Source organism: Canis lupus, chromosome 20 (assembly GCF_048164855.1).
Source record: "Canis lupus baileyi chromosome 20, mCanLup2.hap1, whole genome shotgun sequence".
NCBI classification, from domain to species: domain Eukaryota; kingdom Metazoa; phylum Chordata; class Mammalia; order Carnivora; family Canidae; genus Canis; species Canis lupus.
This window is the reverse complement of record NC_132857.1, coordinates 58,051,344-58,074,995: the sequence shown is the minus strand read 5'-3', so window position 1 is coordinate 58,074,995 and position 23,652 is coordinate 58,051,344. Positions and strand designations below refer to the sequence as shown.

General features: G+C 39.7%; 1 protein-coding gene and 1 long non-coding RNA gene across 26 annotated transcripts in view; one reads left to right on the top strand and one right to left on the bottom strand.

Annotated features, from left to right (window-relative positions):
* NEB (nebulin) overlaps positions 1-23,652 on the top strand; it is a 200,919-nt gene that overhangs the window by 19,621 nt on the left and 157,646 nt on the right. For all 24 annotated transcript variants that reach the window (XM_072789183.1, XM_072789189.1, XM_072789188.1 and 21 more), the window contains exons 11-30: positions 2,698-2,802; positions 3,441-3,548; positions 5,164-5,280; positions 6,908-7,012; positions 7,095-7,202; positions 7,300-7,404; positions 7,803-7,901; positions 8,918-9,022; positions 10,348-10,455; positions 10,541-10,654; positions 11,855-11,956; positions 12,057-12,164; positions 12,253-12,357; positions 13,211-13,309; positions 14,812-14,916; positions 15,481-15,588; positions 15,674-15,787; positions 18,411-18,608; positions 21,238-21,345; positions 22,980-23,078. In XM_072789183.1, coding sequence (XP_072645284.1) covers positions 2,698-2,802; positions 3,441-3,548; positions 5,164-5,280; positions 6,908-7,012; positions 7,095-7,202; positions 7,300-7,404; positions 7,803-7,901; positions 8,918-9,022; positions 10,348-10,455; positions 10,541-10,654; positions 11,855-11,956; positions 12,057-12,164; positions 12,253-12,357; positions 13,211-13,309; positions 14,812-14,916; positions 15,481-15,588; positions 15,674-15,787; positions 18,411-18,608; positions 21,238-21,345; positions 22,980-23,078 — 2,220 coding nt within the window. The remainder of the gene's footprint in view (positions 1-2,697; positions 2,803-3,440; positions 3,549-5,163; positions 5,281-6,907; positions 7,013-7,094; positions 7,203-7,299; positions 7,405-7,802; positions 7,902-8,917; positions 9,023-10,347; positions 10,456-10,540; positions 10,655-11,854; positions 11,957-12,056; positions 12,165-12,252; positions 12,358-13,210; positions 13,310-14,811; positions 14,917-15,480; positions 15,589-15,673; positions 15,788-18,410; positions 18,609-21,237; positions 21,346-22,979; positions 23,079-23,652) is intronic.
* LOC140611997 (uncharacterized) overlaps positions 1-23,652 on the bottom strand; it is a 44,888-nt gene that overhangs the window by 9,657 nt on the left and 11,579 nt on the right. The gene's annotated exons all lie outside the window — the stretch shown is intronic.

Here is a 23,652-nt window from a genome sequence, read left to right as displayed (position 1 = left end):
CAAGCTACAGGCCTTTATTCTTTAAACTCCTCTCCTACCTGCGGATGAAGGGGAAGGCCATAACTTCTTCAACACTTAACAAACTGCAGCCTCCTTTGTAGTGAAAATCTTCCCAGACTTGGGAGTACCCCACGACAGATTGTGAGGGATCCCCTCTAAGCTGAACTCATTTAGGTTCATGAAGAGGAAAAAGTGGGCAAGGACTTTGGGTGAGAGTGCTGGGTGGTCTTATACTCTTGTTTTGCATCTTGGTTTATTTTACTTTTTGGGGGGAGAGAGAACATGAGAATGCAGGTGGGGAAGGGGCAGAGGGCAAGAGAGAGAATCTTAATCAGGCTTTACACCCAGTGCGGAGCTCAATCTCCTGACACATGAAATCATGACCTGAGCTGAATCCAAGAGTCGGATGCTTAACTGACTGAGCCACCCAGATGCTCCAGCATCTGGTTTTAATTTCTTCTAAACATCAGATATCTATTTCTTTATGTGATAATTAATTTTTAATTTTCCTTAACAAATATACATATGCGATTCTTACGATTTCTCCATAATGGCCCAACTTTTGGACCTCATTAAGAATGTCTGCTGCCTTCTTTTAAATTATATTACAAAGTTTCGGGGGTGCATCAGGCCCTCTTGTCCGTACCCCCTAATCTTGGAGGTTACTTCCTTTGATAGCAAGCAGAGGAAGGACAGTATCCCCCACCAACAATGCAGATTGGAGATCTTAACCTGGGGTACATGTACATCAAGACCCGTGAAGTGTTTATGGGCATTTTATGGTTTCCTCAGATTTCTGAAGAGGTCTATTCTCCAAAAAAGATTAGAAATACTTTTTTGGCAATTAGCAAATCAAAAAATCCCTTTTGATTGATTGAACTCAGTCTGTTTTGAATGGCTAAAGAGTTGACTTCAATTTTTAAAGTTTCAAAAAGAGAAGAGTAGGCAAATTAATTGGCCCTTTAATGTAACTATACTCTCAACAAAGATTTCCATTGAAGAGTACACACACAATTTTCTCCAGAGTTTCTTACTCTGTCATGCTAGCAATGTTCTCATCATTATTGCTACAAATATCCTAGCCTACATTTGTTTAGCACTGTAGAGTTTGCAAAGGACTCCTTGGGGGTATTGAACTTATTTAATCTTTACAACAATCCTCTGTGGAAGGTATTATTAGTGCCAGTGCTGTGGTTGAGAACTTGGAGAGGCTCAGTCATACCTTTGGTAATGATAGAGTCTAGTCTTCGGCCCAGAACTTCCAGGCTCAAGCCCAGGGCTCTAAAACTTAGTTATGAAAACCACTTGGCTATTTATTAGCATATTAAGGTCTTAAGAAGAAAGGATATAGACATTTGAGAAAGGGTTGAGCATCCTTTAGCTCAAACTCACTGGCTCTGCACATCACTCATCCTTGCTACTGGTTCTGTTAAAGGGATACCAGAAAACCACTTTCTTTTCTCTTGAAGAGTGTAGTGGGGGTGTAGGCATGCAGACACCCTGAGATTCACTGGTTGTGTCTGTTAACACATTTTCCAAGAAGAGGAAATTGCTGTAACCCGGCTCTGGCTCATATGCCCAGGTTTGGGGTTGACTAGTTTAATTTTATCCTGAGGTAGACCAAGATAGTTTGAAGCCACATATCATGGACTCCGTACAATTTAGTGTATTTGTACATGCATTTTCTAGGTCACTTTTGTGTGCTGCATTTTGTGTTAGATTCTCAGGATATGAACATAAAGAAGACCTAATTCCCCTCTTCAAAATGCTCACTGCCTGGGATTCGGGTGGGGTGGTATTTGAGAGTAAGATGGAGCAATTTTTGAATTGCTTGCAAGTTCTCACTAAAATTTCCTTAAGTCTCAACTAGAAAGTCTTATTAACTAGTCTGCAAACCAAATTTTGTGGTGGTATTGTTTCTAGATAACTAGAAGCTTTGATAAAGCTCAGAAATTTATGTCTAAGTTCATGTGGCATGGAAATCTGGGGGTGAGTGATTTCATTAGAACTCTGAAATACAAGGGCAGGATGCTTCTTACTCTTCTCCCTCCCCAAACATCAGAGAATAGCCTTAAGTTCTGAATCAACTAAGTCTCTAGATTCAACAAGAAGAGGGTCATTTATTACCTCTACCCTCTTACCCAACTTTCTTGTTGACACTATACTCGAAGGTTTGAAGACCTCTATTTATTTTAAAGACTTTATTTATTTATTCATGAGAAACAGAGAGAGAGAGGCAGAGACACAGGCAGAGGGAGAAGCAGGCTCCATGCAGGGAGCCCGACCTGGGACTCGATCCCAGGACCCCAGGATCATGCCTTGGGCCGAAGGCATTGCTAAACTGCTGAGCCACCCAGGTTGTCCTGAAGACATCTATTTAAAAACTTAAGAAGGGCCATGGTCAAGATACTTTTATATTTACATTTATTTTTATTACATTTATTTATTCATTTTTGTTTTTATTTATTTGAGAGAAAGAGAGGAAGCAGTAGGGGAGACAGCGAGCAAGAGAACGAGCGTGAGAGCTCGATCTCGATCTCCCAGGACCATGGGATCATGACCTGAGCTGAAGGCAGACACTTAACCACCTGAGCCACCAGGCGCCCCAAAAGATATTTTTAAAAGCTGGCCATTGCCACTTTTTTCTTATTTATCAATTTCTATATTTTCAGTATTTTTTCTTTTTTTTTCTCCTAGCAAAAATACAAGGAAGACTATGAAAATAAAATCAAAGGCAAATGGAGTGAGACCCCCTGCTTTGAAATTGCAACCGCCAGAATGAATGCTGATAACATCAGCACAGTAAGTAGGAAAGAATGGCCACATGTTCTTAGGTTGAAAGAGTGACCCTTTCCTTTCGGACTTCTGGCCCTCAGCTGCACCTGCAATGTTACCAGAACATTGGAGTCCAGGTTCCTCTTCATGGGGACAAGACCTGTGTAGAGTTCCTGCTGAGAGAAATCTCTCCATCTTTCCTTCCTTTTGAGAAATACTATTTTAATTAAATTCCGTTATTCTTGCCTCAATTTTCATATGAACAATGTTTCCAAAGTGAATACAGGTTAAAGGGGCCCTTTTTAATGTATTATTTGCCTGGAGAACCCAACCAGTACATTTTATGAAACTGATTTCGTGTCTTCCCAGATTTTCTTCACTGTAAAAGTGCTCTCTTCCCACCCACCCCCCTCGGAAGTTCTCTAACCTGGCCTTTGAGAGCTCCTTAGAGGCTGGTTTTCAGCCTCTTGTAATTGCTCCAAATCTCTGTTGAGTTGCTAATTGTTTTGATGGTGGCACTACCATCTCTCTCTGTAACCTGACCCACGTGTAAGCCAAGAGGAGCGTGGCTGTGCGTGAGCTCTTGAAGCGGCCCCTGTCCTCCCATGTGAACCCTTGCACAGTCTGTGCTCATGACATTCCTCGGTGTGTGTAATGTCTTACAGAGGAAATACCAGGAAGACTTTGAGAATATGAAAGACCAGATCTACTTCATGCAGACCGAAACACCAGAGTACAAAGTGAATAAACAAGCTGGAGTGGCAGCGAGCAAGGTATGAAGAAATGCTCTTATTTGTCATGATGGTCTTATTGTGGGTGAATTTCTTATAAATCTTGCTTTTGTATGTAATGAAAAAAAAGGTTCTTGGGGCTCAACAAAAAAAGCAATTTGGGGTTATCGTGGTACAAATTTTTGAAAAATTTTGCTATGGATGACTTTTAATAATAGTCAAATACCATCTTCAGTATTTGTTAAAAGACCTTTTGATACCTGCAATTAGAAAGTTTGTGCTCTTAGACAGAAGGACCCCTCAAGAAAGGACAACTGTCAACCTTCTCTGAATATGGACACTCCCACACAATCTATTACTGTGATTTTTCTTATTTTCCTACTAATTGGTGAAAATCTAGTCACAGACAAGATACACAAATCCATGGATATGCTCCTATACTCTGTAGACTTTGGTAAAAAGAATCCTTGACATTCTAAAGCACTAGACAGAGTATAAACTTCAAAACCAATCAGACTTGGTTGAAACCCTGGCCTTGGCCCTGCTAAGGGAGTGAAAGCAGGGAGAACACATCACCAGGAAGCCATTTCAGTATCCAGGTGCAAAATAGTGATGTTTTAGATCAAGAGGGGAGCAGGGCTGATCGATAAAATGTACTTTGAGAATAGAGCTGACCTGGTTTGCTATTGGGTTGGATGTGGGATATGAGAAGAATGTTTTTGGGTTTAAGCAACTGGAGGATGGGATTTCTCTTTATCAAGAGAGAGAAGAGTGTGGAAGGAGTGCACAATTATTTTTGGAGGGAAAATGTGGGCTCAGCTTCCAACATGTAAGATTTGAGATGCCTTTTAGACATCCAAGTGGAAGGAAATACTAAGTGGACAGTTGATTATACAAGTCTGAAGTTTCAGGGGAAATATATGGGAGGGTTGTATAAATTTGAGAGATGTCAGTATATGGAGAGTATTTAATGTCCTAAGACTGGAGACCATCAAGGGAGCAAGCATAGACAGAAAACCCTAAGGACTGAACTCTGGATATCTCCATGTGAACACATCAGCAAGACGAGGTAGGAGTAGAGTCGGGAGAGAGTGAGAAGTGAGTGAAGGAAGAAAGGAGCGATCCACTATTTAAAATGTTTCTGAATTGAATTTACCAATGTATGGTCTCTTCATGCACATGAACTGCACACATGCTCACGCACAGTCAGATGAGGCGTCAGAGGGCAGATTGATGATGCTTCTGGCTTGCTTTCTTGAAAAATGTGTTGGTAGTTTGGCCGCTGGAGGCTAAGTTAAATGAGAGTTGTGGAGCAGCAAGTGTCTGGGACATGATACACTGCCATTACTTGCGTGTGTCTTTTTCTCTTTGAGGGCAAGGACCAGGTGTTATTCTTTCTTGTACTTGTCCCAGGGCCAGCACGTAATCAATACCCTATGGATGTTTTTGAAGGAATAAATGAACGGGAAGAAAAGTTATCCTGGAGATTTATGCAGTTTCTTTGCTGCTGTTATGAGTTACTATGAGTATTTTGTTTGTAAAATGTCAAGCTGCCACTTTTCTAGAGAGAACATTGATTTGTAGAACTATATCATAATATCCATAATAGAGACAAGAGCAAAAATAACCCAGTTACTTTATCATTTCACTCCTACAGGTAAAATACAAAGAAGACTATGAAAAGAATAAAGGAAAAGCAGATTATAATGTACTTCCTGCCTCAGAGAACCCACTGCTCAAGCAGCTGAAGGCGGCAGGAGATGCCCTGAGTGATGTAAGTACATTCTTGTCAGAAAGTGTTTTTTTAACCTTAGCTGCTAGAGAGATGAAATCTCTCTCTTTCTATAATGACTAAATGCATATATAATTTTGCAAATACTTTAGGATTCTAGTGTAGCAGTTTCCCTGGAACTATTTAACCACAGGAAGACAGGAATGCCTCTGAGCATGATGTGTGTTAGTTTTTTTTTTTTGGGGGGGGGGGGCTGTGGATTTAGCTCAACGGGCAGAGAAATCCTCCTTTGCTTATAGGCTCTAGTGCCTGTGCTTCTCCATGATCCTGACCCAGAAAGAGGCTTTGAAAGGGGCAGAGAGTGAGAGATGAAGTTGGTGTGCACCCTGCCCTTGTGTTCTTCAAGCAGGGCAAAGACAAATGTCCTGGGTTCCACAGGTTCTTCCTCACCTCTATCATTCTCTGTGCAAATCTTGGCCCTAGAAACCATCATTTGCAGAAAGCGCGACTTAAAAGATGGCTCCCCCCAAAAAACAAACAACAACAACAACAAAATGGTTCCCTAAGTCTTCACAGGAGTTTCTACTTGTAGAATTAAGAGTCTGACCAATCCATAAGATTTAAAATAAAATCGGATAAGTGAGAGATGGCGTTAAGAGACTAACAGCCCAAGACCACTTTGACTATATAAATAAGAGAGAACATGTGATCAGTTAGGTTATTCCCAAAGTATTAAGCTTTCCCAATATTTGAGGATTATACATGGTTCCCCTGTGGGTTATCTTTTCTTTGTCCCTTGGATTAAGTCAGCACCATAGAAATGCGTACCTGTGATTGAGGAATGAGGCGAGTGGAGTTGGGGTGGCAGGTGAGAGCGTGAGTGGATCTGTCCAAATAGCCCTGTCGGGAAATCAATGCAAAGCATGTCTTCTGTTTCCTAAATAAAGGTCCTCTTTATCAAACATAGCAAAGCTCAGGTTCAAACCTACTTTGTTGATAAAGAGAACAATATAAATATTTAAAAACCAAAACACCATTTACAACCTCAAAACCCAACATGAGAAAGGGACAAGGCTCTCACTTTATCAGCTGTGCATTTAAAATCCAATGGTTGTTTATTGTCATCATTAGAGCTAAATTTAGGTCCTAGCTGGGGAGAAGAGTGAGTAGCTTTATCATCTGAGTTCCTGTATATACCTTAATTTTAAAATATCTGTTTGTATAAGGGGTTTTTTCCCTTGGTGGAAGGAGGAAGAGAGAGTGTGTTTCTCAACTTATAATAAACAGTTTTGAAGGTTTGTTTAAAAAAGAATTCCCTGTTGCTCAGAAGATTCCTGTCTGTTGTGGCACCATCAGTGAAAGACGAGTCTGAGTTGAGGGAGAGCGGATGTAGCAGTCCTGAAGTACACACAAATCTCCACAGCTAAGGGCTTGGTCTGAGGCAGAGTACTGGTTTCTTGACTTTTTTTGGTGAATGTTAAAAACCTAAACTTTACAGTAATTGCTAATAGAAGAAACTTTTCATTCACTACACCCCAATATTGTCAGTTTTTAAGACAGCTGACAGGGTATATCTTTTCTTCTTCTTCTTGTTTATTGTTGAGAAATACAAGTGTTACAATCAATGTGGGAGTGACAAGAATCTAATTGATTTTTTTTCCTCCAACAGAAACTATACAAGGAAAACTATGAAAAGACAAAGGCAAAGAGCATAAATTACTGCGAAACCCCCAAATTCCAACTTGATACAGTTCTGCACAATTTCACTAGTGATGTAAGCAATTCTGTGGTTACTTCTTCTGTTAAGATCCATTATTTTCCCCCAATAAATACATGAAATACGTTTTGTCTTTCAGACCAAATACAAAGATTCCTACTTAAAGAATATTTTGGGACACTATGTGGGCAGCTTTGAGGATCCATATCATACACACTGCATGAAAGTTGCAGCTCAAAACAGTGACGTAAGTTCTAAGATGGTTGTTCAGCTTTCCAAATAACACCTCTTTAGGGCATGGATAAAATGGTTGCATCCTCGTGTCTGATTTCTCTTCCTCGCAGAAAAACTACAAAGCAGAATTTGAAGAAGACCGAGGCAAAGGCTTCTTCCCCCAGACTATAACTCAAGAATATGAAACAATCAAGAAACTGGATCAATGTAAAGATGTGAGTCTGTAGAATGACCTTCGAACGTCCTGCCCTCCAGAGCATCTAGCGGTCAAGAGATATTTAAGATTTTAACACTTTTCAAATATATGCAAGCAAGGAAATTATAAGAAACAAAATTTATTTTGTAGGTGATGAACTGTTTTCCCTAGCTGTCATCCATACATTTCAAGAGCTAATTCTAGTACATTTCCCCAAAGAGGAGTTATCAGAAATCTGAAGAATGAGAAAGTTTCTTGTACAGCTATGAAAGCATCTCTAAAAACACTGCAGTCTAATTAGAGAAGAGCCTTGTGTTTTATTAACTACAAGCTTCTTTTCTTTTGGGGAATGGGTTCTCCTTGCTTGGACTATAGGATTTGATTGCTAAGACTATTCCTTTTTTTTCCCCTCCACAGCACACCTACAAAGTCCATCCAGATAAAACAAAATTCACTCAAGTCACCGACTCTCCTGTGCTGGTGCAAGCCCAAGTCAATTCCAAGCAACTGAGTGATGTAAGTTCCTTTAAATAGGCAGGAAATCCAATTTTGAGGGATAACGTATCATAACTCTGTATATAAAATCCAGTGACTTGTCACATTTACCAAAAAAGGCTAAGTGAGTTTAGCAAATTTAACTTGTCTATATTTGTCATCACCTAAAATATCTCCCTATTTAGTTGCCTTGCATCTTCCGGGATGTATAGCAAGGATAGCAGAATGGTTCTCTAAGGGGGACTAATGTAGCTTATGCTGGAAGGAACATGAGGCCTTGAGTCCGGCAAATCTGGGCTAGACTCCAGCTCCGTCGTTTATAACCTGGCAGCCTAGGCACATTGTTTAACCCCGCCATGCCTCGCATTTCCCTTTTGTAATTTGCAGTTGTTTTGAGGGTAAATGAAAGGAGATCTGAGCGAAGTAAATACCCTGGCCCAGAGTAGATGTTTAATGCACGGGATGTCTCTGTCTCAAATAAGTCTCGGAAAATGGAGCTTTTGAGATAATTTTATCACATGACTTTTAAGTATGAACTTCCAAGCTTGTGCTGAACTAAGCAAAACAATAAAAGTAACCTCCGTCAATTTATGGCCAGAAATAAAGTCTTCAGATAAGAGTATTAACAAACCATAATGTATGTGAGGGGACGTGTTTCTCCAGAAAGTGCGTATTGACCGTGGAATGAAAGGGCTGGGAGTCTCAGAATCTCCTGATTCTGGGGGCCGGTTGTGATGTGCCTGGAGAGGGAGCATATATGGAAGAGCCACCTCCTTCCAGGATAGTCCTACCATGGTGACAGACGTGCTGTCATGCAGGTTGTCAGTCGGGCAGGGTGGACTACCCTAGCTCTGGACTTCTGTGTATTGGTCTCAACAACATTGTCAGTTGTTATTTAACAAAATGTATTTTATGTTTTATTCTGTGAAATGTACCACCCAAGATTTTTGTATTTTGGGACAATTCTTCTTTCGAGCTAAAGGTCTCCTTTTTTCTGTCTCTCCGTCTGTCTCTGTCTCTTTCACTCTCTATCTCAGCTGAACTACAAAGCAAAGCATGAAAGTGAAAAGTTCAAGTGCCACATACCCCCGGATACTCCTGCCCTCCTCCAGCACAAAGTCAATGCTTATAACCTGAGTGATGTAAGTTCCTATATACTATGCTATGGGATATCCTGACAACCTGTGCTTTTATTTCTGGGTGGCTTCACTGAATAAACACTTCAGTGTTAAAGATGGGAAGAACAGGGATCCCTGGGTGGCTCAGCAGTTCAGAGCCTGCCTTTGGCCCAGGGCGTGATCCTGGCGTCCCGGGATTGAGTCCCACATCAGGCTCCTCTGTTTCTCTCTCTTTCTCATGAATAAATAAATAAAATCTTAAAAAAAGATGGGAAGAACATTTAGCATTTGTACCATGTCCTTATGCCTCTACACATGTATCTCTCAATTTACCTTATAAATGTGTGTAGCAATGTTGTAGGTAGCTTCATACAATTAGACAGTCTTGATATGTTTTAACCAACCCCCAAAATGCCACCACTCATGTAGGTTTGACTGCAAATCATAATGTTAGATATTTTAGCCATATGTTCATTTTTGCGTTTTTTTTAAACTTTTTAAAAAAATTTTTATTTATTTATGACAGTCACACACAGAGAGAGAGAGAGGCAGAGACACAGGCAGAGGGAGAAGCAGGCTCCATGCACTGGGAGCCCGACGTGGGATTCGATCCCGGGTCTCCAGGATCGCGCCCTGGGTCAAAGGCAGGCGCCAAACCGCTGTGGCCACCCAGGGATCCCTCATTTTTGTTATACGATGATTAATTTTCATCCAGGACCTGTTTTTTCAGATATGATTTCATTTTATTTATTCCTCAGATGTATAATGTCCCTTATTTCACACAAATGATGCTTATTTCTACATGTAAGAGAGCTTGCACAAAAAGCATAAGGCCAGGTATCCATTGCTACCTTTCATTTTCAAAACTTAATTTTATAGAAAGGTCAAATCCCCCTTGGAAAGGGAGATCTCAATTTCTTCAACAATTCTATAAATAAGTACTTAGATTATCTAGCATCAATGAGTATTGTAATGATTCAGGAAATAACCTTTACAGAGGACTTTGAGATCAAATGAAAGTGATATCTTTAGATCATAAAAAGTAAATTAACTGTAGAATATTTGTGCCACTCTGTGAAATGCTCAGTATCAGTACTTAGATATTAGTATGGTAACTAGGATTAGGTTAATTTAATGAAAGATTCTAATGAGGAGGAGAGAATCTTGATCTTGGAAAATTAGAAGCTTCAGCTTGAAGAGAAATAACTAAAATATGCATGATTTTCTACAGTTAAAATGGTTCATTTATTTCATATTAAGACAGAGTATTGAGATACTCATTAGTCTTGACAGTGTGATAACATGCATATCACCTTTGCCAATTCCTTTGTTAAAATTTTCCTGTTCAGAATATCTATAAGCAAGACTGGGAGAAGAGCAAAGCAAAGAAGTTTGACATTAAAGTGGACGCCATCCCCCTGCTGGCAGCCAAAGCCAACAGCAGGATCGCCAGCGATGTGAGTATGGCCTGGGCACCCGGGCAGGCGGCCCCCAGTGACACTGCCTGATGGGTGGGATCTGGCATGTGTGATGTCTTCACAGGTGATGTACAAGAAAGACTATGAGAAAAGCAAAGGGAAGATGATTGGAGCCCTGAGCATTAATGATGATCCCAAGATGCTGCATTCTTTGAAGACAGCCAAAAACCAGAGTGACGTGAGTGTCTTTGTAAATCACCCTTACTTTCAGATATGGCTGCATTTACTGTTTACTATAACTTTGGATGAGATGTTAGCCTATATGAAATTTCTGATTCAGGATGACAAGTCAAACACAAAAGCCCAGGGGTAAGAAATGATTAAGTTCCTTATGTTTATGACATCTCTGTACTTTGAGACAGCAGTGAAATTGTAAATGTTTCCTTAATCTCTTTAGTGCCCTCTGTTTTATTAGGGGGAAAATACACTAGCAATAGCATTTTCTTTATCATTATTTCCTAGAAATGGATTTAATATCTCAGTGTGTATAAACACATATTCATTCCATGTAATGATCTGACTTCAGGTACTTTGCAAAAATGTATACAGAAAAATAAAAGGCAAAAAGTGAGAAAACCAGGCTAAAGACCAATAAAGTAGGAAAACTAGATGAAGCATAACCTCAAGAACAAAGTATTTTAAGAATTTTATAAAACACTGATCTTGTTTCAAAGACTAAAATATTAAAAATTCTTTATAAAAATTGCTTCTCTAACTCATGGCATTAAATAAATATTCCCTATTCTGTATCATTTATAAGTATGCTTGTCTTTACTGCGTATATTTTTGGATTTCTACATGGTAAAATTAAGGAGAATGTGTAGAAATACAGGATACCTATAATAAAATGGAAAAACCATATTAGTGTGTATTACTATAAAGAAAAATATTAGAACTCAAGGAGAAAAGCCAGCTTTCAAAGGTATTGTAAATAAAATGCGTTTTCATCAAGTAATGAGCTAAAGACTTTTCTAGGACTGAGCCTAAGTATCTAAGGTCCACCTTATACCTTTTACCTAATTTTGCAGTATTTAAAAAACTCATTTTCCTTCAAACGCATTCAAGTGGATAGAATTACATTAAGACAAAATTGCAAAAAAAAAAAAAAAGACAAAATTGCTCAAACAGTGTTGGTATATCATGGGATATCCTGGCTGAGCAATGTTAGGATAAATAACACAAGCGCATATACGGTTGTTAGCAGACTAGATTATCTAAGACGTGAGCCTCTACCATAGGAATACTGCCTTTTTGGCCATGTGGAAAATAAATTCTGAAAAAATACAAAATTTGCCTTTTTGGTATAGCAATAATGGGAATGGCTTTTACACCATGACATAGATTTTTCTTCTCTTTGATTTTCTTCTTCCTTTGACAGAGATTATACAGAGAAAACTATGAGAAGACAAAAGCAAAGAGCATGAACTACTGTGAGACCCCTAAATACCAACTTGACACTCTGCTGAAGAACTTCAGCGAGGTTGGAAAGGCCGTGGTTGCCCCTGGGGTTTGAGGGCTTCTCTACGATGTGACAAATAACGTACATAATTGACATATCTGTCAATATGCTTCTCTTTCAGGCTAAATACAAAGATTCCTATGTACAGAATGTCTTGGGCCATTACGTGGGCAGTTTCGAGGACCCATATCAAATACACTGCATGAAAGTCTCAGCTCAAAACAGTGACGTAAGTTGAAGGCCATTGTTCTGTGTCTCGATGACATTCTTTGGGAGTAAGAACAGTCATGATCTATTTTCGTTCTTTCTCATTATAGAAAAATTACAAAGCCGAGTATGAAGAAGATAAAGGGAAATGCTTTTTCCCTCAGACAATCACACAAGAATATGAAGCAATCAAGAAGCTAGACCAGTGTAAAGACGTAAGTCAGCTGCCCGGACTTCTCCAAGTGGGGTTTGGGGTTCCTGTGCCATCTAGTGGTGAATTCAGCAGGAGTTAACATGCTAATGCCTAGTGGTTAGCAGATGGTAAATTTTAAATTTGGGGTGGAACTGGGGAGCACAAAAGTTATTGTGAATTATTATTATAGCTTATGTCAGGCACTGTCCTTGACGCTGAGAAAGAAAAGGGAACAAGGTGGGCTGCCTCTGGGGGAGCATGCATTTGAGAGGGAGAAATAGATAATAAACAAAAAACGTATAAAGAAGGAAGCTACTAGACAATGATAAAACAACCTATGTAGAATGATGCTATAGGATTGAAATAGGGTGATGTGGGAGAGAGACTGGATGGGCTCCATAGGCTGGGTGCTCTGGGAGGGTCTAAGGCAGGAATGTGCAGTCATGCCGAGATCAAGGGGAGACAACTGGAAGAATGGTCTAAGGAGAGAACAGCTGGGCACTTAAGGAATTGCAAGGATGAAGTAGCAGAAGCGTTCTGGAGACGGAGACAGTGGTAAGAAGTGAAATGGTAGGGGATGGGGGGGGCAGATTCTGTAGGGTAGGGCTCATCAGCCACACCACAGTTTAGGTCAAGTCGTATGGAAAGCCGTTGTAAGGCGTGAGCCAGAGGAAGATTAATCTGGTTGCTGAATTGCAGCAGGGAGACCAATTTAGAGGCAACATCAGGGGATGGAGATAGAGAAGTGACAACATGTCAACCAAGTTTTCAGAAAATAAACTCTATTTTTAACTGGAAACTATATGTAGTATGTATATAAACAAGAATATAAAGATATGTTATTATGATATTTCATCAAAGAACATCTTTTCTAGCATACGTACAAAGTTCATCCAGATAAGACCAAATTCACGGCCGTCACCGACACTCCGGTACTGTTGCAAGCCCAACTCAACACGAAACAGCTTAGCGATGTAAGTGCCTTGATCTGTGCAAGTGTGGATGACCTCGAATGCTGTGTTTATTTGAAATATAAGCATTTTCACGGGCTCCTCTATCTACCCAACAATGTCATTTTTCAAGATTTAATAAGATGCAAATGAAGCTGCTAGACTGAATTGCAGCTTTGGGAAAAATGGTATTGGATGATAATAAAAATAATATTTCCTCAATAAGCCACTAATTTTTAGTGGGGAATTTGTCCATTGGGATCTGTCACACACCCAAAATAATGCATACTAAACTTCATGAATTTGGCAACAACAAAGCATGTATTTGTGTGGGTAACAAGGCAAGCATTTCCCATTCTTGAGTTTGCTAACAAAGGCTTTACAAAAAGATAAAGAGCGCAGAGACAAGAAAGACCTCAGGCAGTGATAAGGAAACGAGCACGGGATGCCCATATGGAGTCCAAGCAGGATGGGGAGAGAGAGCGAGGGTGGCCAAGGACCATCTAAAGCGGGACGGCCCAGCCGGGCGGGGCTCGGGGAAGAGCAGCGGTGCTTCTTGGCCACACTCCTGTGGGCCACCTGGCGACCCAGTTAGAATACAGATTCTGATTCGGTTGGTCTAGAGGAGACGCGGACTCTCGCCAGCTCCTCGGAGCCGCTGCCGCTGCTGGCCCGCGCTCTGGGCTGCACGGTGCCCGCAGGGCTAAGAGCCGCGCAGCCTTCTTGGGGAGGAAAGTCCAGCCTGACCTACGAGAAGATGTGGTTTAGGATCAGCTCGTTTGCAACCGGGAAAGTAGTGAACGACCTCACTGCACCCCAGGAGTCCTATCAGTTCATCACGCAGCATTTCTAGCATATTAGTATTTAATGCCACAAGAAGGAACAGCTAAATGCTAACATCATGGCCCAGCTGAGCCTGGGAAGCTGACGAGGAACAGGGTGTCCTAGGCCGTGTGTCGTCACCGCCTGCTCTTCTCACTGGCCTGGACCGGCCACGGGCGCCGTTGTTGACAACATTCAATCGTGCATTTGCCTTTAGCTCCAGAATTCAGCCTCATTGTCTCTCTATATCCCCTTCCTTCCACCTATGTCACCTTTAAAAAATTTTAAATACAGTGCTGTACTTTACAGTTTCAATAATCAGAATGTATATATCTTTTTGACTGTACTAGCATTTTAATTACTTAGAAATTATTTCTATTTTTATTTCTCTGATCATAGAATTTAATAGACTTTGAGTGTTCGTGTCCTGAAGTCACAGCCTAAAAGTTTAGATCCAACAATGAGTTTCCCACACGTACATTGTGATAGCGTTTATAAAAACGACAGCCCAAACTGGATTACACCACAATCCTGAAAGAGAGAAGGAGAGTCTAGGCCTTGTAACGGACTTTGACTGCATAGACCATCGCTTTGAGGCGTGTTTCATAAAAGGGTAGAAGTAACTTAGCCGTTCATATATACTCTCCCATGTGCGCTCAAGGAAATCCCGGCCCTGAACTGTTTGGATATCTTCTGTTTTCCAGCTGAATTACAAAGCAAAACATGAAAGTGAGAAGTTCAAGTGCAACGTGCCAGCAGATGCTCCACAGTTTATCCAGCACAGAGTCAATGCCTATAACTTAAGTGACGTAAGTATCAAAGCTACAGAAATCCACCATTATGTGCCCGTGTGAAGGGGAAATGTGATGGGTGTTTGAAAGACCAGATTAAGAGTTATGCAATTGCAACGGTGGCAATTGTTTCCAGAGTATAAGTGGAGCTTTTAAGGCTGAACTGCTCAGAAGGCTCTTACTTTGCTCTTCTAATTCATTTTCCACATTTTATGTTACCATCAGAAACATCCTCTTAATTACCCTCAGCTCATCTCTGTAGCGTTTGGCAAGCTCTTTCCTATGAATGTCACATTTCACCTTCTCTAAGTGGTTGTCTTTTTACGTTGTCCTTTATACGTCAGCATGGCAGAAATTTTAGAAAGCTCATAGGATATTAAGAAAGCATATTAGCCTTATGCGGTGGGAGGGGAGAAGCTGGATGACAGGTTAATAAATAATTATACTATCAGTTGGTACATACAGTGTTTGTAGGTGAAAAAAGTCTACATATAGAAGTCTTCAGTCTGTTTCTTATTGTTACTGAATGAATCTGTGTTAGATGTTGTTCTAACAAATTTTCTGCTGAAATCTCCTGTTCAGAATATCTATAAGCATGACTGGGAGAAGAGCAAAGCAAAGAAGTTTGACATTAAGGTGGACGCCATCCCCCTGCTGGCAGCCAAAGCCAACAGCAGGATCGCCAGCGATGTGAGTATGGCCTGGGCACCCGGGCAGGTGGCCCCCAGTGACACTGCCTGATGGGTGGGATCTGGCATGTGTGATGTCTTCACAGGTGATGTACAAGAAAGACTATGAGAAAAGCAAAGGGAAGATGATTGGAGCCCTGAGCATTAATGATGATCCCAAGATGCTGCATTCTTTGAAGACAGCCAAAAACCAGAGTGACGTGAGTGTCTTTGTAGATCTATCTTGCTTTCAAGATGACATCCCTCTTAATATGCCCAAGGGGGGGTAGCACGTAGAAGGATACCATGTCCACGGGCTCTGTCATGTTCACAACAAACTGCTGGGAATGAACTTTAGAAGTAGAATGATTTCCTAGATTCTTGTACCTTTGAGGAGAAAAATTTCTGATTTATACTTGATGTCCATTTCACTTTGAAAACCTTTTTTTTTTTAATTGAATATTGATTTTAATTCTCAAAACTTCTTGAAAACATCACTAGATGGTTTCATATTCAGATTAAAAAATAACCTTTAAAATGATGATTTTAAAACTGTCTTTATATTGGAAGAAAATCATGAGTCAAAGATAAAAATCTCATTGTTAATTATTGTTCTTTATTGACTTCAGTAATTAGTACCGGCATAGGTTCAAGAAAAATACTCCATTGATTATAGGCTCCTTTGAACATCTGATAAAAGACTGGATCATTCGTCTAGAAAATTGAACTTTTTCTTCCTGTCTTTTGTCTGAATTTCAGAGAATATAAGCTCCCTATGGCTTGTCTATGGGCCAAGTCTCCTCTTTTGGTTGAAGTTCTTACTATAGAGGGGAAAAAATCTATTGCAAATTGCACTATATGCTGTGTTTAAAAAATGTTTAGAGAATTCCTTAAGAGTGTTCAACATAGCTTGCAAATATTATTTTTTCATAATTAGAAGGATGCTTGTATCCTTTACTTTCATTTCAAACATGTGTTCATATAATCTATATGTATCTTCATTAATTCATTTTGCATGTGCTATGTAGCCATATGGCAGTTTAAAACATCCCGTGGTCAGTAGTTTTCTCTAGTAACTTCACACTGATTTATGTCCATATATAGTGATCACATACATCATATTATGTTTTTTACCAGCTCCTTATCCTTTCTCAGTTCAGAAGGTTATATCTGCATCTTTATCCTATCACAGTACCCATTACAACACTAAGCATGTAGTATTTTCAGTAAATATTTGTTAATTGATATTGGTAACCAAAAGAGCTAGTCAAGGATGAATCATTTTCACATACATCCAAGCTAAGTGCTAAGCTACAGATACAGAACATGCATAGCTTTTAAAGAGAATCTTTTAAGCCATTTGGACCTTTGACAACATTTTGTATGTGCAGATATGTGTGAACTGGTATGAACATGAACAAAAGAATCAAACGGTTTAGTCAAAAACACTTCCACACAGCAATGCTGTAGCAGCATTATCAGTTTATTTGCTTATTTATTAAAGGATTATTTATTTTAGAGAAGGAAGGAGAGAGCATGAGCGGGAGGGGCAGAGGAAGAGGGAGAGAAAAACTCAAGCAGATTCCACACTCAGCATGGAGCCCAATGTGGGGCTCAATCCTACAACCCCAAAATCCTGACCTGAGCTGAAACTATGAGTCAGACTCTCAACCAGCTTGTACCACTTAGGCACCCCATCAGCTTATTTCTATTAAGGACAAACTGTATTTTTTCAATGTTCTTACATATGATCAGAAAGTTTCCATATTTTATTTTCATAAACCAGAGGCTAGATTTTACAATTAAGTGATGTTTATTCAGTGAGAGTGATTGCCCACAAAATATTTGGGAGGAAGATCACATTCCCTAAGAAAGCTAAAAGATCAGATTGTTTGCAACAGGAATTTCTACAGAAGATTTATATACTTGCTAGCTTGAGTCACCATCTTTAATGCTTATGTGATTATGGGGAGATAGAATGGTTTAGAATTTTCCTACGGGCACTGAGGTAGAATTTTTCTCTCTGTTAAGGTAATTGGTTGAGTGGACATGATGAAGCTGGGACCTTGACCTAATTAGCACCCTGTCTAACATTCCAGAAAACCAGCCAGTGAAAGTGCTTTCTGAGGCCCAGTCAAGACATTTGGTTTATGAGAACACTGTAATAAGTGCCAAGGTTACTTTAATGGCTCAGTTTTACAAACTTTTCTCCTTTGAGGTCTTATTACTGCTGCAATCTGAAGCTTCTTTTAAACTGTTACTGAAATTAAACTTGGTATGAAAAAACCAAGGGGATTCTCAGTGGAGCTTATCTACTGTCAAGAGTAGAATAGTCAGGTTGAAAAAATCAGTAACCCCATAAACATGATGTTAAAAAAGCTAAGTAGTCAAGTGGACAGCTTTATTCATGAAGTAGTCATTTTATAAAATCAGAAGCATGAAATGATTGTCCTATAATTTTCATCTATTAAAAAAATACTTCTTTATTGGAAAACAAAAAGATTAGATTACTTTGGTAAAAATAATGCTTGTTAATTGTCTTGAAAAAACCCTGTGTTAAAATAAAATACCTTGCTGAAGTAGAAGCTGTGGCCCCCTCCTGTTGTCTGACAGTTGCTCTTTGATCTAAAAGGAGATTTGATAACATATGTCCACGTCTGACTTTTTTGAAGGGAAAGGGTTCAATAATGTGTAACATATGAACAAATTTTAGAAAAAAAAATAACTACTCGGATGTTTGAATGTGTTTCTCTAACTCCTGTCTGTTGTTTATGAGAGATTTCTGTGCTTGTCCGGAAACCCATTGAGGATTTATGGTAATAAATGGAAAATTCCTATTCACAGCGTGAATATCGAAAAGATTATGAGAAGTCAAAGACTATTTACACGGCACCTCTTGATATGCTCCAAGTCACTCAAGCTAAGAAATCTCAGGAAATTGCCAGTGATGTGGACTATAAGCACATCTTACACAATTACAGCTACCCACCTGACAGCATCAACGTGGATCTCGCCAAGAAGGCTTATGCACTGCAGAGTGATGTGAGTAATCAGATTTTATCTATTCCCTTTTTCTAAGGTGGAAACGGAAATAATCAAGTGGAATGGTGTTTTTGACCATTCTCAGAGGTGTTGGCATTGTCTTCTGTATGTAGCATGTATGTAATGGGAAAATGACCCTTGTGGCTTGATGAGAGTATGCCCTTCAGAGTTAGACCTAGATCTAGCATGAACTCATCCCTATATCCCTTCGGGAAAGCTATCAACCTTGCTGAGCCTAGAGTGCTCCTTGTAAAATCGAAATAAAGTAAAAGAATTATTTTGAGAATATAAATGCATGCAAAATATTTAGCTTAGTGACAGGCCCTAGTGCATTCTCAGTAAACATTCACTGTTACCTCATTCATTGTTATCAATAATTTTTTACCTACATAGCTATCTTGCCTGAAAATAAAGTATCTTCTATCATTTATAACATCAATTTTCATAATCACGGAAGGTATTTCCTGCAGATGAAAACTCATCTAGGCAAATTGATTTGAGCTACACAATTGAACACTTCATTCTAACAATCTTATTTTTTTAATGTAGCAAAATACACATAACATAAAACTAGCCACCTTTATCATTTTTTAAGTGTGCCATTCAGTAGCAGCTAATTATATTCACATTGTTGTGCACTCAGTCTTCAAAGCCTTTTCATCTTATAAAACTGAAACTCTATAGCAGTTACCTCCCTGTTTTCCCCTCTCCCTAGCTCCTGGCAACCACCCTTCTACTTGAGCTGGGCTGCTCTGTAGATCATGTATATGTAGAGTCATTCAGTATTTATCTTCTTGTTACTGGCCTATTTCACTTAATGAAATGTCCTCAAAGTTCATTCATGTTGTAGCATGTATCAGAATTTCCTTCCTTCTTGAGGTTGAATAATATCGCATTTATGTGCATACCACATTTTGTTTGTCCCTTTATCCATCAGTGAACATTTGTGTTTCTTCCATCTTTTTGGCTATTCTGAATAATGCTTCTACAAACGTAGGTGACAAATACTCCTTTGAGAGCCTGCTCTCAATTCTTCTGGGTATACACTCAGAAATGGGTTTGCTAGATCACATGGTAATTCTATTTTTGATTTTTTGAGGACCCACTCTACTCTTTTCTACAGCACCTGAACGATTTTAAATTACCATCACTAACAATCCTATTTCATGCATTGTTACTTATTTTTAAAATTTTGCTGTTTCTTTCTCCCAAGTAGATGGTAAGCCTTTCAAAGGCAGAAACCAAATAGTTTCTTGATTTTTCATTCTAATTAAAAGGCCCACACTAAAGAACAATGGTTTGAATTTTGTATCTAGAATATAAGTTTTAGGTACCACATATAGCCAGACAATAAGAGTAGCCTATTATTTTATTATTTTATTCTCTTAGAGAGTGAGAGTAGGGGTGTGTATGGAGGGCTGGGGAAGAGGGAGAGGGAGAGAGAACCCAAGCAGGCTGCACACCCAGCACAGAGCCTGACATGGGGCTTGATTCCACAACAGTGAGATCATGACCTGAACCAAAATCAAGAGTTGAACGTTGAAGCAACTGAGCCACCCAAGCACCCCAAGAGTAACCTATTATTTTAATGGCATCAAGTGTGTCCCTGAAATAGGAAAAATTCCAAGTAATAACAGCCTTCTACAAGCAAATTGAGTGTAACTATTTTATTTTTTAAATACTTTATTTATTTGAGCAGAGAACGAGCAGCAAGGAGGGGCAGAGGGAGGTAGAGAAGCAGACTCCCTGCTGAGCAGGAAGCCAGATGTGGGGCTCAATCCCAGGACCGGGGATCACAACCTGAACCAAAGGCAGATGCTTAACCAACTGAGCCACCGAGGTGCCCCTAGCATAACTATTTTAAAGTGCATTGTTAACCAATATAGAAACACTCCAAAGTTAACCATTACACATGAAGAGCAACGTGTGTAAACATATAGTACAAATAACTGTTATCAAGTCTTATCAGAAGATGAGCAAAATTATCTACCTTCAATGTGGCCATCAGTCCTAATTTGACCAAAGAAACATAATACTTAGAGTTCCAGGGAGCAAACACCTCACCTTTGATTATCTAAATATAACAATTTTTTTTATTTTTATGAAGTTTTTATTTATTTTTATGAAGTATAGCTTTAAATGTAGTATTTGTTCATATTGGAATTAGAGTTCCACATACCTCCTTTCAGTTGGAAATAAGGATGAGATGGACTACTTGCCAGCTAGAAGAACACTGATGACCTAAGGGCTGTTAAAATCTCCCACCAAGGAAATACTTAACATAACTCAATATGGGGCATCTGGGAGGCTCAGTCAATTAAGCATCCGATTCTTGATTTTGGCTCAGGTTATGATCTCTCTGGGTCTGAGATCGAGCTCTGTGTTGGGCTCTGTGCTCAACGTGGAATCTGCTTGCGTTTCTTTCTCTCTTCCTTTGCCCCTCCCCCCACTGATGCTTGTGCACGCACTCTCTCAAATAAGTAAAATCTTAAAAAAAAAACAAAACTTAAGATATGGAGTAAGGAAGCTGGTCAGAAATCTTAACACTGTTTTGGGTGAAACGTTAATGATTTCATGAATAAGGATGATGCTGAACAAAAAACCTGTAACCTTTCTCTTGGTGTTTTAGGTTGAATACAAGGCTGACTACAACAGCTGGATGAAAGGATGTGGCTGGGTGCCTTTTGGATCCTTAGAAATGGAAAAGGCAAAGAGAGCTTCAGACATCCTAAATGAGGTAAAGCCATCCCACGTGCCACAGAGAGGGTTGGGATTGTGCTGTGTTAAAGCCTGCAGAACCATGGAAGCGCCTTCTTTTCCCTCTTCATTCTCTCATGATTGTTACTGAGAAAAAAAAGCACTTACCACATGCATGAATTATCCAGAGAGATAAGCTTTACATCACCAAAACCCTTTATATTAACCATTCATGATTAAATTATTTTTAAACAACTGTATCAAGGCATAATTTGCATGCCACAAAATTCACCCATTTTTAATAAGTTCATGTAGTTTTATGGTCATCACTATAACTGAATTTTAAAATGCTGCTAGTATGCCAAAGTTTCCTTGAAAAACTCCCACTCCCATCTGCAATACCTGGTAACCAGAGATCTTGCTTTCCGTCCCTATAGTTGTACTTTTCTAGAAATTTCTTTTGTATGAGCCTTCCTTCATTTAGCACCATGCTTTAAAGGCTCATCTATATATCTGCACGTATCTGCAATTCATTCCTTATTATATTGAGTAGTATTCCTTTACATAGCTATATTTTTGGCTGTCCAGTGGTAGACATGTGCATTCTTTCCAATTTTGGCAATTATGAATAATGCATAGATGAATACTATGGAAATTGTCCTTTAAGTATTACACCCTATGTCCTATTCTTGATGATTTTGAAGTACTAGATAAGTTGTTATTCAGTCTAAGAAAAAGCAGCGATGACTTTGCACTCTAAAAGGCCAGGTGATCTGTCCCTTCTGCTCTGACAGAGGCACATTCCCATGGCTGGCAGGTGAACCCATCAGGGAGGTTAGCCTACATAAAGAAGGGACCGAGGTACTGAGTGAAGGTTCTTGTTTCTGTTGTTCTGGGATTTTGCTTGCTTTTGGCGAACAACATTTTATCTCCTCAGAGATTTTCCATAAAAGTTCCTCTGAGTTGGTGGTTTTCAGAAGTCTGAAGCTGAGTGATGCTACTTCATACACAGAAGTGGCATGTAGAAGATGCAGGAGGGAAGAAGACTGGGAGACTAGATGGAGGAAAACATAGGAATGTAGCTAGAAGGTCCCGTCGGAACCCCTTCCACCCACCATCTTCTCTCCTGTAGCTCCTCAGCACTTTAGTGATAAGCTGTGGACTAGTCACACGGAGGCTGCAGAGCAGAAGTTCTCCCTTTCTTATAGGAACCCCTAGCCATTGCCTAATTCCCCAGGTCCTCCCCCCTCAACCAGAGAGCTGCTTTACCTCTGTTCCACTGACAGGAATCTGAGAGCCTGTTAGTGTCATACACAAGACACTCCAAATTTCCTTGCATGCTTTTCTGATGCTTTAGAAAACTTTGTGGTGTTTCTGGGTTCTGTTTAGCTGAGTACCCTCTTTCATTTCATAAGCAACAAGTAGTCTGGTTCCTGAAAGTTATATTGATTGATCTGTAATGCCCCAGACCATCCAATATTAAGCCAATTTTTGGAACCTTGTTTCTTGTATTGTATTCATCTTTCCCCCAAGCCAACCAAGAAGCTAGTATTGTAACATTTTAAAATCAGGAAAAAAACCCTTGTTCCTCCAAAATAAACCTCAAGGATTTTTATATATTAGCCTTCAGTGAAAGTAATATTGCTGTTTATCTTGTTTTAATTCACCAAACAGAAAAAATACCGCCAACATCCAGACACTCTCAAGTTTACTTCGATTGAAGATGCTCCGATTATAGTACAGTCCAAAATCAACCAGGCCCAGAGAAGTGATGTGAGTGCTAATTCTATCTGTATTTTAATAAATGTTAACGGAAACAAATACGTTTGGTTCTAAACCTGCTGACCACCTGTGGTTATTCTGCAATCCAAAGAGACTCAGTTCCATGAGCAATTCTGTAACTCTCCCAGCTTTTCATTAATAAGACACACCTAAGTCACCTCTCCAGAGTGTTACGTGTGCTATGCTGATCGTCCTTCCAGCCATTTAACATTGAAGATCAGGGGCTTCTCTTGATGACAAGAAACACTATAAGCCTATTTCTAGGAAAGACCAGGAAAATGAAGGTATGCAGCACACCTTCTGGAGGAGCTACGTTGTAAGTCAGAGCTAAGACGATAATCATGTAGAGTAAAAACCACCCCAGAGTCCCATCAGTCACCCACCAAGCGGAAGATAGATGGCTTGTGTATCCCACCCAGTTAGCCTTTTCTGTGCTCAGGGAAGTATCTGCAGGTTAACATTTTCATCAGGCCCTCTCCCGGGGCTAACCTTTCTGAGTGCCCCTATCGAAGCTCAGAGGTGCCTAGCACATACCTAGGGACCTTGGCCAAGGCTGAACGGGCAC